This window comes from Odocoileus virginianus, chromosome 2 (assembly GCF_023699985.2).
Source record: "Odocoileus virginianus isolate 20LAN1187 ecotype Illinois chromosome 2, Ovbor_1.2, whole genome shotgun sequence".
NCBI lineage: Eukaryota > Metazoa > Chordata > Mammalia > Artiodactyla > Cervidae > Odocoileus > Odocoileus virginianus.
Genome location: NC_069675.1, coordinates 59,107,136 through 59,122,587, shown reverse-complemented (window position 1 = coordinate 59,122,587; position 15,452 = coordinate 59,107,136). Strand labels below are relative to the sequence as shown.

At 40.2% G+C, this 15,452-nt stretch overlaps 1 protein-coding gene across 3 annotated transcripts in view; it reads right to left on the bottom strand.

The window, feature by feature from the left end:
* The window catches only part of UGP2 (UDP-glucose pyrophosphorylase 2), a 177,412-nt gene that overhangs the window by 38,169 nt on the left and 123,791 nt on the right, over nucleotides 1-15,452 (bottom strand). The window contains exon 1 of one of the 3 annotated variants that reach the window (XM_070480156.1): nucleotides 15,118-15,338. The exons of 1 other annotated variant lie outside the window; for it this stretch is intronic. Coding sequence is in view for 1 of the 2 variants with exons in the window: in XM_070480155.1 (XP_070336256.1) it covers nucleotides 14,123-14,141 (19 nt within the window). In the remaining variant the exon portion in view is untranslated. Of the gene's footprint in view, nucleotides 1-14,122; nucleotides 14,463-15,117; nucleotides 15,339-15,452 lie in introns of those variants that run through there. One more of the 3 variants, XM_070480155.1, reaches the window with a different exon arrangement.

Sequence of the window (15,452 nt, the reverse complement as noted above, 5' to 3'; positions counted from 1 at the left end):
TTTTTTGTTAGACTCAAAAACATCTACAAGACTCTGCTTTGTTGAAGTTAGATCCTGAAGGCCAGCCTGCATGGTCACATTCCTCCAAATAAAGATGGAAACATTTAATTTACTTTAATTTTGGGCAAGTGCCAAAAGTGACATAAAATTAAATTTAACTACAAAGTCTGAGCTGTTTGAGACTTGAGAAAAGCCCAGAAAACAGAAAAAAAAAAAAAAAGACCAGAACACCACACCAAACTTTAGAGACTCATCCTGCCAAACAATAGCCTATCAATGTATGTGATTTAAGGTAAAAAACGCACAGAACCCGTGTTACTATCCTCCCTTCCAAGCCTAGCAAAGAAAGACTGGAAAGCCTCACATTTAATAATAAATAAATACTTTAAAAAAATACTACATGTGATCTTTGCCAGCTGCAGTAGGTCCAACCTTCAGGAACAGATTCAAAGAAACCCAAACACAAGACTCAAACTTGAGTTGTGACAAATATTCCAAACCTTATTCCTCCTGTTCATTCGATATGGCACCAAAAGCAAATAAAGAACAATCTGTATTCCTTCTACCCCTCTACAAATCTGAACAGCTTTTACAATAGAAGAACCAACAAGCTCATTACCTCTTCCACCTCTTTCCACTGCTTTTTCCTTCCCTTTCTCCTGTGTGAGGTGCTACTACAAAGTTCTGATTTTAAGTGATTTAAGAAAGGGCTTTCAATGAATAAAGAATTTTCAAGAATAAGGAAGTGTGTTTAATCAAGAAGAATGTCTATTCTTAAGCACCTGGCACAGACTAAGAAGCACAGCACTAGAACCCATTTCCCTTTGCAGTTCTTTCATCCATTGCTGAATTCTTTAAGAAAGATTTGGAGTTCCTGGTAGGAAAAGAAGTATAAAACTTAGAAGCTTTCTTGGATCTAACATTCTCAAGTTACACTTCTGGCAATGGCAGCTGTGTTTCTAATGGAAGGTCAATTAAAGAATCCACTGACTAACACAAACTAGAACCTCCTAAGATGTTTTGCCCCTCCTCACTTCCTAACAATAGAGAATTGATCCCCCTCCACTTTAGATAGAGAGCATTTTAGGGACAAAACCCTTCATTACCTCACTCATAAAATCAAGACATCTTTAGAGATGAGAGAGAGCATTTAATCTACCCTGAACATTTTACAAACGAGGAAACTGAGGTTGAAAAGTTAAATGACCTACCAAGGTCACAGAGCAGGCTAGCTGAAAAGAAAGTCAGTTTATTTTGAGTCCAATTCCACTATAGTGAGATAGAAATATTCTGCTCATTTCTTCCAACCAGTCTGGCTCTCTCTAATCTTTGGCACAAAATCCCTAAGTAACATTCTCCTTCAAAAGCATTTCTATCAGAATGTCTTACAGGAAGCTCACATCAAACTGGGTTTACAAGCATTGTCTTAGTTGACTTAATGACAATTTAGCCAACTGAGGACAGAACAGGCAGTAGCTTTTTAGAAGCCTTTCCGCTATCTCAATTTCCTAACTTTCCTCTGTTCATGAGTACTAAGGTTTCAACATCATGGACTTTCCCCTATCCAAGTGGTGCCAAAAAGGTGGGGAAGGGAGGAAAAGGGGAGGAGGAAAGCAACAGAACTGATAAGTATGAAATATTCAATCAAACAAATGATTGTTTTTGTTTCTTAATTCCGTTATTTCATTTTATCCATTTCAGCAACTAAGAAGTATACATGATACCATTCCCCTGACATTCTGATACTGACATAGACAAAACAACTTCACATTTCAAAGCAGAAAGCTAGCTTCACAGGGAGCAGGCCAGAGAACACCAAGAGCAAGGAAGGTGAGGAGCTCTCCCTCCCAGGCCACCTCCTATCACTCAGGTCTAATTAGTCCTAACCTTCCTTGAAAAGCAAAAGGAGAGGTACCCAAAGTCATAGAACTAGCGCGCTCACTTAAACCAGGAAATGACCTGCGATCCAAATAAGCATAAAACTCTAAGAATGCAGTGGCAACCAGAAATAAGCATGAATAAAGCTGAGGATGGGCTTCCTACGTGGCGCTAGTATTAAAGAACCCACTTGTCAATACAGTTTAGACACAAGAGACACGGGTTTGATCTCTGGGTTGGGAAGATCCCCTGGAGGAGGGCATGGTAACCCACTCCAGTATTCTTGCCTGGAAAATCCCACAGACAGAGGACCCTGGCAGGCTACAGTCCATGGGGTCATACAAAGTCGGACACGACTGAAGCGACTTAGCACGCATGCACAAAGCTAAGGATATATGCTGGCTAGATTTATAACCTATTAAAGCTAACCAGCCTCTCCTGGGCTCTTACTGCAGTCCTTTAAACTCAGATGTCTGTGAATATTCCTCCTAAAAAAACTCTTCTTTTGTGGATTCAGCTACCCAGTATTATACTACATCATCTCCTATCTCTTATTATAACCATGCCTCAATTTCCGTAACTGGCTCCTCCTTTCTTCTCCTACTCTCTGGGTTTCGAAAGATTCTGTTCCCAGACTATTTCCCCCTCATTTGTTCCCTTACTGATAACTCCCAAATACGTGCCTCTCACCCTGATCTTTTTTTCCTGAGCTCCAGGTTAACATTCCCTACCACCTTCTAGACCTTTTGCACCTGGATACCCTGTTGGGTACCTCAAACTCAACATGTCCAAAACCAAACTCATCATCTAAATTAAATTCATGTCCCTGCCTCGGGCCTCCACAGCACTGACATTCTGCTAGTCACTGGTAGGTGACCTAGAAACGTCAGTCACAGTTGGCTCGTCCTTCCTTTTTCTTCACATTACATCCAAATCCAATACCAAACTTAACTGAATCACTACCATTCCATTCACTGCTTTTAATTCCTACTGCTGCGACCTTAATTTCACTCTCCTGATCATGATGACAATAGTCTTCTAACCAGTCAACCCATCTGTCACTCTAATCTGGTGATACCAGGCAGAATGGATTTGTTCCCCTAAAACTGCAACTCTGATTATATCACTTCTCCTCTCCATTTGGTGGGATTTTCACTTGATGGAAAAGAAATACAATTTCCCGAGCCAGGCACATCTTAAAAAGCCAAGCTGAAGTACTTTTTTTGAGTAGCCAAAGCTAATGAAAGTGCTCAAGAAGAAAGTCTAAAGGTTCCAAGATCCTGTTTCAATAGTATTTCAAAAACCTTAATATGCATACAGATCACCTGGAGGGCTTGTTAAAACATAGATTTCTGGGCAAGTTTCCAGAGATTCTGATTCTGGGTCTAGTGTGAGGAGAATTTGCATTTCTAATAACTGAATGCTGCTACTATTGCCTTGAGTAGCTCTGATATAGATTATACTCCAATTATTCTGAACATGTTTGTAGCAGCCAGGCATGTCAATGGTCTTCCTACCCCAATGCTATTCTGGTCATCTACTCTCTGTTTCAAGGCCTTCAAAGGTGGCACTAGGCCCAGACTGGTTGAAAACCTTCCCAAGGACTGGTTTAAATGTAAAACATAAAGTGATTCTGGCCAGTGAGCCTCAAAGATATAGTTTGTAGATATGTGTCTACCCCTCACCCTGGGTTTCTTCTGATATTTAGTGACTCTGAAGAAAGCTGACCCAAGAATGAGGCAAACATACTTACAAGGACAGAAGAAAGGAAAGACTGATGCTGTTTTTGTACAGAATTAAACAACTCTGGAACATCCCACTTCAAGTCTCTCATTTTTATTTTTTTTAAGCCAACTGAGTTGGTATTTTTCTGCTGTATAAAATTAAAACCATCCTAACTATTGTAAGACTGTTCCAAAACACATATCTCAAGTGTCATTCAACACTTTTAGAGAAGGGTGGGCAGAAATGAGGAGGAAAAAATAGAAATTAAAGGCCCAGTTGTGAATTCCAAAATCGTAAGAATCATCCCAACAACTGGGAAACCTCTTTGATCTCTCAGCACCTCAAAGCTTAAACTCTGTGTGACCTGAACAGCGTCTGCTATTGTCCGGGGTGGCACTCCTAGAGTTCTAGGTAGTAAGTAGCTTCTGAACATTCAAAAAGGTCTCCCTTTCTACTCCAACTCTGCTACCTGGAGGTTTTAATCTGTACTGTATCAGACATGTATCAAAAACCCCCAAAACTAATTATTTGCTGAGATGTATGTCTGTAGCATTGTAGTGGTTTGAACAGTCAAGAATATATCATTTGTCACAGTTTAGTTTAAATGTAAACTCTTCCTAGAAATCTTTCTAAACTAAGCACAGTTGCCCATAATGTTTTCACATGGTAGATCCTTGAACCTCCCCTTTATGATATCATATTTTCTAGATTTATTCAATGTATATCTTACCCAGTAACATTCAAGAATATATCATATGTATTTTGTTCACCTCTGTAATCCCAATGTATTCTTAAAACAGAGCTAGAAACATAGCAGATTCTCAAGTAATGTTTATTAAATCAATGAGTAAGAGTCTATTATGACACAATTATGTCTGGGTATAAAGATATTAGGGTCCAGTCCAGCAGAGGTAGTACCTGGTAAGGTCAAAGAGATAGTGTTCAAGAGCCATGATTTCTGGTCATGGAAAGGAAGGGCTAAGAAAAGTATGGCCAATGTCTGGAATACTTGAAGTCCCTAAGGTTTCTCAAGTAGAGGCTGATTTATCAGGCAGTTCCAGGGATGTGGTCAAAGAAATTTCAAACTTGTAGGCCTAGACAAAATGATCATTAAATGTTTTTCAATCTTTATTATTGTGTATAAATGTCACTGTAATGTTTTCACTAACTTTAGAGATTAAACAAAAGTGATGGTTTTTTTTATATATTTTATTTTTTATATTTTATATGTATATATAAAATATATTTTATATATTTTAATTTAGCTTAATTCAGGAAAAACATGGAAAAATAAAATCCATGTCATTCAATCATAAAGAAAAATCAATTGGTTTTATACAATTTTATGTGATCTTTTAGTATTAAAAGTATTGTATTTTAGATTTTAATCTTTTAGTATTATTTTATATGATAAACTATGACTATTTACATTTGCAAAGATTTTTAAATGACTCAGCCATGTATATCCTAACACTTGCACAGGAAAAAGCCATATGAATGCTATAAATGAGTTTTAACAAAAATTAAAAGGTACCAACCAGGCTTTTGAGAACTATTCTAGCACTAGATATGCAGAGCTACTTGATTATCAAGATTTTTATTAATCATGCATTGCTTGCTTAAAATTTTTTTAACTGTTGAAATTTATACTTAAACCAGATTTCTCATTAATAATTACGTTTAACCTTGCTCTCACACAATACAGTAGCTCTTAAAACTAAAAAAAAAAAAAAAAACCACAGCAACTAAAAATCAAAAGAAAAACCCAGAAAGTATCATTTCTGGAAAACAGAACATTCAGGAGAGATGTGCCAACTAGCTAAATAACATCACTTGGCATCAAGTTTTATGGCTGGTAAGGGGCCTATCACACCCATTTATTGAGAGGACAGTAAAGGGATACAGTATAAAACCACCATAAAGGACTAAAAGATGATTTGATAGGCTTGCCCTATAATTTGATATATGTACATTTAGATAAAAATTTTAACCTTGGAAAGGCTTTAAGGTCAGTTCAGTTCAGTTGCTCAGTTGTGTCCGACTCTTTGCAACTCCATGAACTGCAGCATGCCAGGCCTCCCTGTCCATCATCAACTCTGGAGTTTACCCAAACTCATGTCCATTGAGTCGGTGATGCCATCCAACCATCTCATTCAACCAACTCATCCTCTGTGGTCCCCTTCTCCTCCTGCCCTCAATCTTTCCCAGCATCAGGGTCTGTTCAAATGAGTCAGCTCTTCGCATCAGGTGGCCAAAGTACTGGAGTTTCAGCTTCAGCATCAGTCATTCTAATGAGCACCCAGGGCTGACCTCCTTTAGGATGGACTGGTTGGATCTCCTTGCAGTCCAAGGGACTTTCAAGAGTCTTCTTCAACACCACACCCATCAAAAGCATCAATTCTTTGGTGCTCAGCTTTCTTTATAGTCCAATTCTCACATCCACACATGACTACTGGAAAAACCATAGCCCTGACTAGATGGACCTTTGTTGACAAAGTAATGTCTCTGCTTTTTAATATGCTGTCTAGGTTGGCCATAACTTTTCTTCCAAGCAGTAAGCGTCTTTTAATTTCATGGCTGTAATCACCATTTGCACTGATGTTGGAGCCCCCCAAAATAAAGTCAGCCACTGTTTCCCCATCTATTTGCCATGAAGTGATGGGACGGATGCCATGATCTTAGTTTTCTGAATGTTGAGCTTTAAGCCAACTTTTTCACTCTCCTCTTTCACTTTCATCAAGAGGCTCTTTAGTCCTCCTTCACTTTCTGCCATAAGGGTGGTGCCATCTGCATATCTGAGGTTATTGATATTTCTCCCGGCAATCTCGATTCCAGCTTGGGCTTCCTCCAGCCCAGCGTTTCTCATGATGTACTCTGCATATAAGTTAAATAAGCACGGTGAAAATATACAGCCTTGATGTATACCTTTTCCTACTTGGAATCAGTCTATTGTTTCATGTCCAGTTCTAACTGTTGCTTCCTAACCTGCATACGGGTTTCTCAAGAGGCAGGTCAGGTGGTCTGGTAGTCCCATCTCTCTCAGAATTTTCCACAGTTTATTGTGATCCACACAGTCAAAGGCTTTGGCATAGTCAATAAAGCAGAAATAGATGTTTTTCTGGAACTCTTGTGCTTTTTCGATGATCCAAAGGATGTTGGCAATCTGATCTCTGGTTCCTCTGCCTTTCCTAAAACCAGCTTGAACATCTGGAAGTTCACGGTTCACGTATTGCTGAAGCCTGGCTTGGAGAATTTTGAGCATTACTTTACTAGCATGTTGAGTGCAATTGTGCGGTAGTTTGAGTATTCTTTGGCATTGCCTTTCTTAGGGATTGGAATGAAAACTGACCTTTTCCAGTCCTGTGGCCACTGCTGAGTTTTACAAATTTGCTGACATATTGAGTGCAGCACTTTCACAGCATTGTCTTTTAGGATTTGAAATAGCTGAACTGGATGAGTCTAATTCCCTTGAAGATGAAATAGGGTCCTAGAGATGCTGATTTGCCAAAGGACACAGTGGCAGTGACAAGCAGGAATCCCAACCCTGCTGCCTGGTGCCCTGCTTCTCCTTCCTGGAGGAAGTTCTTCCCTTTCTCTGTTACAGTGTGTTTGGTTAACATGGCTTGCCACCTCCAGGTTGTATGCCACCAAATCTTAAGGAAAACTGGTAAAAGTTCAAATCTCTCTATTAAATGAGGTTACTGCATAAGGTGAAAAATGAAAAACTACACATTAGAATAAACATTCTCTTGTGCTCTTCAACTTTTCCTTCTATATTGTTTATTTTCTGGGCAGTAAAAAATTGAAGAAAGCTTTTATGTACTCTATAAATATTTTATTACCAGGATTAAGCATTTTACCGTTGGCATAAATGAACCTGCAAATGAACCCACAGTGCAGAGCTGTGTTACTCTGTTTTCCTGCACTCTTTGGAAGTTTTAAAATTCTAGGTAGGGTTATAACATAAATGAAAATCACATCAGCCTTTGCCAGGGCAACAAACAGAGAGAAACAAACTTCAGTTACCTTTGTGGCCAAAGAGCAAGTAGAACCATTATTAAACGGAGTGTCCCCCAGAATAGCATTTTTTACAATTTGAAGACTAACAAACAGTAGACTGAGCATAATGAATATGTACATGAATATAACAAATAGTGGTTTTGTTTTTTTAAGATACAAGTTAAAAAATCACAGAGAAACATGAACTCTCTTGATTTATACAGAAAAACTAACAAGCATCTAGTAAGGTTTGGAAAACAAAACATTTTGCTGTTTATATAAGTAACTAAGATGACAACAGTCAATTTCTCCGTGGCTCTCAAAAACAATCCTTAATTGTCAAAATGGTTTCGGGGGCGCAGTCAATTTCATTCGGCAGTGATGGAGAAAAACAATGGGACTGTTGGCAGAGGCAGAATTTGAGTCCTAGACAATTACTGTGCAACAAACTAAAGGAGATGCCTGCATCACCAGTTGAGAGAACTGGGAAACAGATTTCAAATGGAGCATTATCTCCCTTTTCACACATAAACCCAACCAAAAAACATATAAAGTTCAATTTTCTTTCAATAGTTTAGCAACCCAACTTGCAAGGAATTTAGTAAGCTATTAATAGAAAGTTGCGTGCCTGGTGTTAGAAATTTAGAGATCTAAGACATATGGTTTCAATTAATAGTCACTGTGCCTGGGATAAGCCATCAAATTACCCAAAACCAAGATGTCCAAAATTCAAATACCATTACACCAAGCTCAAAACATGATAGTTCAGAAATGAAACTGTAGGCTGTGACAAAAGGACACAGTCTAGAAAGCTAAGCTTCTACAGAGATCCCAAGCAATCAAAAGGGTGGAAAGTGAATCACATTTCCACATTCATTAAATCCCAGATTTTCAGAGGATCTCCCCCTCAATTTTATTCTAATATCACTGGGATTTTCTCCACCAGCATAAATTCTGGATATGAGGATGAATCATGTTACACAAGGTTAATACAGTCAATTCTTAATTATTCATATTTACAGATAATCCAGAGTTAAACTTTCAAATACTTGCTTATACTAACTTTTCAGAAATGGAGAGATCCAACTTTGGGAACTCCTAATACCTGCACTTTCAGAAAAAGTACCAAATTCAACTTGGTGGGAGCTGGAAAATTACAGCATATTATTTTTGACTTAGAACATTTTTATTACAAGGCCAACTAATGTTCCTCAAACAAATAAGTATCTTTTAATCAAAATCATTACAATTCACAAGTTACCAGAATTTTCTACGGAGAAAAATAAATACAGAGAGAATAGGAAGTGAGTATGAACTGTGAAAGTGAACTATTAGTATATTACGGGAAAACTGTGACATAATATTACAAAATTAAGTTTGTAACTGGGCCACCAGGGAAGCCCAAGAATACTGGAGTGGAAAGCCTATCCCTTCTCCAGATGATCTTCCAGCCCTAGGAAATCAAACCAGGGTATCCTACATGCAGGCAGATTCTTTACCAACTGAACTACCAGGGAAGCCTCAATATTACAAAATTAACATTGTAATTTCCTTTTATTTTTCAATTTATCTTCAGAATATTAAAATGGCACTTCCAAGAAGTATACCAGTTAGTATTTCTTATTTCTCTAATGTTCAGTTTCTTTTCTTCATGAGTGCTCAGCTCAGTCGTGTCTGAGTCTTGCCACCCTATGGACTGTAGGCCCCCAGGCTCCTTGGTCCATGGGATCTTCAAGGCAAGAATACTAGAGTGGGTTGCCACTTCCCCCTCTAGGGGATCTTCCTGACCCATGGATCAAACTTGTGTCTCCTGAACTGACAGGTGGATTCTTTACCACTGAGCCACCTGGTAGACTCTTACAAGTGAAAATCATCCATTTTACTGCAAGAAAGACCCAGTTATCAAAATCACCCATTTTACTGGAACAGAGATGATCTGACCAAGATCCACATTAGAAAATAAAGAGTGTTCATCAGTACAACTCTTTGAATTTCTTTTAATTTTTCATATATAACTGTGACTATGAATTTAACTAAATCCTCTTTCTCGAGCAACATAATGAATGCTAAGCTACATCTTTAAAAATGAGAAGTGTGCCTTAATCATTGCTTTGCCACCTCTAGTCTTGCCTCAAATCCATGCCACAACCTCCCTGGGCTGAAAACATCCTAGTCATCTAAATAATCAGCTACAGGCTAAATTTGGTCTCAGGATTTGAGAAGAACCAGGCCTAGGCCTGACCTCTACAACCAAGCCACAAAATGCTTCTCACCCTGATGTTCATCTGAGACCCCTCCTGTTATAATTAGTTCAACTAATCTTCCCTGGCTAGCTGCCACTGACCAAACAAGAATCACCAAACTAAAGACACGAAAAGAGAATTCCAACAAATGGAAAAGCTGACAGGCCTCAAATATTTTTTAAGTGACACAGAGGCACTCAAATGGCTTCTCCTGAAATAGAAGGACTTCAATTTAAGAATATTAAGGGACATTTTTATATAATTCAGATAGATTAAGTTTTTTTTTCTTTTAAGTTCCTCTAGGGACTTTCCTGATGGCCCAGTGGTTAAGGCTCTGCACTTCCACTTCAGGAGCATGGGTTTGACCCCTGATTGGGGAACTATGACCTGCATGTGGCACAGCCAAAAAAAATTTTTTTAATTAAAAAAAAAAAAAAGAAAGAAATGTTTCAAAGTTCCTCTAAATTACAGTATAAGTACATAACACAGCCTTAGTTGGTTAGATGACAATAGGCCCAGCACCATTTATAAGTTTCAAATCATGTATGGAGATTGCCCCGTAGCTCTCAGATCTTTTGGGAAGCCAAATTCCAAACAGCACCCATTGACACACCTGGCAAAAAGTCCTACCTGCTGATGAACCAGCAGGTCACAGGAGGAGGTGTCACCTCCAACTACGACAAGTAGTGAAGCTGCTCAGTCGTGTCCGACTCTTTGTGATCCCGTGGACTGTAGCCCACCAGGCTCCTCCATCCATGGGATTCTCCAGGTAAGAATACGGAGTGGCTTGCCATTTCCTTCTCCAGGAGATCTTCCCAACCCAGGGATTGAACCCAGGGCTCCCGCATTGCAGGCAAACGCTTTAACCTCTGAGCCACCAGGGAAGCACTATTTAGTACTCAAATAGTAGTCACATTTATTTGGAATAATTGAGGAGCCTGCAACAACCCCTGGGATGGAGAAAACTAGCAAATGGAGATGTAATTTTACAGGCAGACAGAAGGTGACATGAGGGCAGAATACACCAACTAGGGAATTAAGCCAGAGATCCAATAAACAATCCTCCTATGAGAAGGAATCTTAAGTGCCTGAGGAACACAGACTTGAGAGATGCCCAAAATGAGTTAAATCTTCTTTTGGCTGAGGATTACATATACTGAGAATTCTCCTACCTACTGACATTAAATATTTTTATTAGTTAAACATTTCTACCTAATAACCTACAGTCAAAGTGCTTAAGAATGGAGATACTTAGCATTCTTTTAACGCACAATGCCTAGATTTGAGACAAGAGATTCAAGCCAAGTGTAGCAACCCCAGATTTCAGGACATTTAAACATATGTGCACACAACACACAGGGATAATACCCAGATCTGTGCCCATCATAAGGGATACAGGAGAAATCCCAATATAGCATATTAAAAGAGCTCAAAATTTTGCTGTTGACTGGACTGAAACAAAAACTGTCACCAATTATGTATTCACATCATTGTTCAAGCTTTCCCCTCCAACTCCATACTTAAAAAATATATGTATCAGCAAGTTGCTGAAGGCCTGAACACCAAAACTGGAATAGGAAAATAAAGAACTGTCACAGGGGACTTGTTCTGCTTCTGTTGGTGACACGTGGTTATATTTATGGTGGCAATGCTATCCAAAAAGCCATCATCATTTTAAGAAAGGAAAGGAAAGTTTACTGCCCATCAAAATGCACTCACATAATTCGTCTCATTTCAGCTTCTCAAAAACCCTGTGGCATAAGTGTTAATACCAAATGTTTATATAAGTATTACTAGAAATGAAGATTCAGAAAAGTTATGTGTCTATGATCACCTATCGGTAACAGGATTTTAACCTAGGTCCATCCCTTTTACCTTTCTCAGCAATTATGTTAGAGGTGTTATTAATAAACTACAACCAAATGTGGGCTAAACTACTAAAAAAGTACACGAAAAGTGCTGCGTTTCTCATCTGTCATCTGTGACAGGTTCTTTCAGAGCATCTACCACTTCAAGCCACTGTATTTCCCCCAGGGATATAATATTATCTTTGCCCACAGGGAACTAACAGTCTAGTTGGAGAAAGGAGCCATTGTTCCTGATAAGTTTTTAACTTAGGAGGCAACAAAAGGTACTGGAATGGACAAGGGTTTAGACACATTTATATACGAATTTCAGTGCTTACTAGCTTTGGATAAGATACTTAAATTTCATCACCTGTAAATATACTACCTCTCAGCGTTCTTGTGAAGCTTAAATGAGACAACATATGAAAACAGCTTAGGGGCCTAATATTTGCCCATTCCTTTCCTTATGAAGTGCTACAAGCTAAGTGTCAATGCACAGAAATATCAATAAGTACTACAGCAAAGATCAATTTCATCTACTACCAAAAAATCCAAAAACAAAAATCCCAACCCTTTTACTTAAAAAACTGATATGTGGAGACAATGGATTTATGTGCCAATAAAATTTATCACTTATCACAGCAACAGAGTTAATACACAGAGAATTTACACTTGAAGTACAAATTTAAACAATGATAAACAGGAGCAAAATCATGTTAAATTTTTTTTCAGAGGGGAGAGGTGTGTCATCTTTTTGTGCAAAATTGTCAAAATTAAAAATGAAAACTAACATTTAGAGCAAAATTGGATGGCAAGTAAATGCAGTGTTGGATTGAATCATGGAAAGTCTAAGTCTGTAGTTGAGTTAATAGTAACGTTACTGGTGATAATTTCTTAGTTTTGACCTATGTGAGACTTTTTTACAAATCTAAAGGTATCCCAAGATAAAACAGTTTATTAAAAAAGAAAAAGTGGATGACAAGAGAAAGGAATAACAACATACCCAGGTATTGCCACTTACTATCTCCTGAAAGCAGTTAGTTAGCCATTAACAGCAAAAGATTTGACACCAGTCAATGTGCAGCACCCCATCTGTAAGATGCTCTAAACCGTAACAAGGAACATCTGAAGTTTAATAATATTCTCAATTTTTAAAAAGAAGTGACTTGTCCACTTTTCTCTAGCATATTATTCCAATACTGGCTTTCTGGTAATTAAATGTTATCATTACAAAAACAAGCAAACTTCTGACAGTTACCTCTACTTTCTATTCTTGACTAAGACATTTGCTCAGTCTGAATAAGGAAGCATCCTTCATCACATATAAAGCATAATATGAATTTAGAAGTTTAATGACAAGTGACATTTCTGAGCTTAGTGCTAAAGGCAGATAAGAATCCCGTCTGTTTTCAAAATAATGCAGGCAAAGTCTCTTATTATACAAAACTCAAGAGTTAATAAAGTGATGTAAAACAGATTATGACATTTTTATGCCCAGGGCCAAATGATGGCCATTACTGACAACTTTTTTTAAAGTACATCTGCATTTATTGAGAGCCACATTAAGTGGTTGTGAACTTTACTAGCTGTGTTTTCAGCAAGATGGCTGAAGCTTTCACACTCTTGGGTCCTCAAAAAAAAGGATTTCCTTGCATACAGAGAAGGCAAATCCCATGCTACAAACTGATGACAGAGGTTTAAGGTAGCACCAATTTCAAAGCGTACACACACACACACACAACATTACTGCTTAATTCAGTTGAGAGGCATTCTTTAAACCTTTTTCAAACACATATGTAGAATTTAGAGAGCAATTCGCTAATTTCCAAGAAACCGTAATAATCTTTACAGATTTCAAAGGAGGGGGGGAATAAAAAAAAACAGCAATGCAGCAAAGTCATTTCTTCTGCTGAAATGACCTCCAGCTTCTACGAGCTACTCCCTGTTTCGCAATAAATGAATCTGAGACTCAGACCACGTACACACAAACGGAGAAGCTGAGAACACTAAAGCTTTCCCAACCGTCCTGGCTAAACCCACCTGCCTTTCCTCAACCCTCTCAGTTCCCCTTCCCGTCCGCACCCAGGGTTACCTCGACTTCGACCACGAAAAGAGAACAGGGATCAGTAAGAAGTCAAAATCCTGTTTTATCATCATTTACAGCCACTATCCCGAGGAGCCAGGGTGCTACTAACCTGATTTCAGGGAGGCAGAACTAATGCAGCAGAGTACAAGGGTATAAATGATACGTTTTCTGAAACGCCAACCCAGCAGCTCAAGACAGCTCAAATGTCAATTTAACGAAAAGGGTTTCGCAAATAGTATCTCAAATGAACATTTAAACTTCCAAACCACCCACCAACCTCTCCATTGCCGGTCCCCAAGTTCGGTAATGCTAGAGCAACCCGGGAGATAAGAAGCGTATCTTACCTTGTACAAATCTCGACATTTTAGGGATTTACTAAAATACACTGGCTTAGAAATATAAATATATTTAAATGTCTAGAGGAGTCAACGCTATAGAGGTCTTTCTTCCACTCCTGCTTTAACAAATGACGAATTCTTTCTTTTCTTCCTATGTTTGGCCACTTAAGAGTATGTACTCAAAAAACTAAAACTGCCTCCAAAAAAAAAAAAAAAAAAAAAACCCTTAACCCCCTTGCCCACTTTCAAAAGACAGAAACTTGGTGCGACTGAGTCTGCTTGGAACTCCAGCCTACACTGCACCCCTGACACAAATGAGGGCCAGCTGGAGGCTCCCGGAAAAGGTAAAATCACACGAACTTAAATTTCATCAATGAAAGAGGCGGATCTAGAGCGGATTCACCGCCCCCGAGTCCCCACGCCCTCGGGGGCTGGACGGCCGCAGGCACAGGCGGGCCGCACCCCTACATCCCCTCCCCTTGCTGCCTTCCGGCCTCAGGACGGTTCCCGGGGAAACTCTGGCCAACAGCGGTCCCCGCCCCAGCAGGGATCGGGAGGGGGGGGGGGGGGGGGGGCTGCCTAGAGGGGGCGAGGCAGTCCTTTCTACCCGCTCAGAAACATCCCGGGACTTGGAGGCGCTAAGAATTCGGCGTGCCGTCTGGAGGCGCGGGCCGGGCCTCCTGACGCCAGCCTCCCGGCTGCAGGCGGCCGCGCTTTTTCCCGGGAGGGGCCGAAAGCTACAGAGCCCCTCCCCCGCAGCGGACACCAGGGGGCCGCCCGCGAGGGGAGAACCCGTGTACCGCCCCGAACCCGAGGGACAGGAGTCAGCCCCAACCCTCACACATTCTAGTTTCTCTTGGCCGAACCCCAAATTCGACCTCCGGGGCCAAAGTGCAGGTTGAGTACAAGGGCTCTACAAGCCTCAGAAAGGGCAACACACTCGCCCTTAGAGCGGTGGGAAGCCCGCCGCGGCCCCTCCCCAAACCGCCACCGAGACCCACCTTCCTCCTCTTCCTTTAGCAGCTGGGGAACTGGGGGCGTTTGTGGCGCCCCTGGAAGAAGACTCGCAGGCTGAGAAAATGTCACCTCTGAGGCACCCTTCTCTCTCCCTCTCTCCCCTCACAAATGCACACCTCGAGCCCCTCGCCAGTGGTCACAGCCCAGCTGCTGACCCCCTCCGTCCACCTAGCTGCGGATTCCGATTTCCAAAGCCCCCACTTTCTCTTAAGCACCTCCCCTCCCCCTCCATTTGGAGCAGCCCCTTCAATGCGGAAATGTCCCCACCGCGCAGACAGACAGGAGCAGCCTCCAGTCAGGAGCCGAGGCGGGTTCAGGG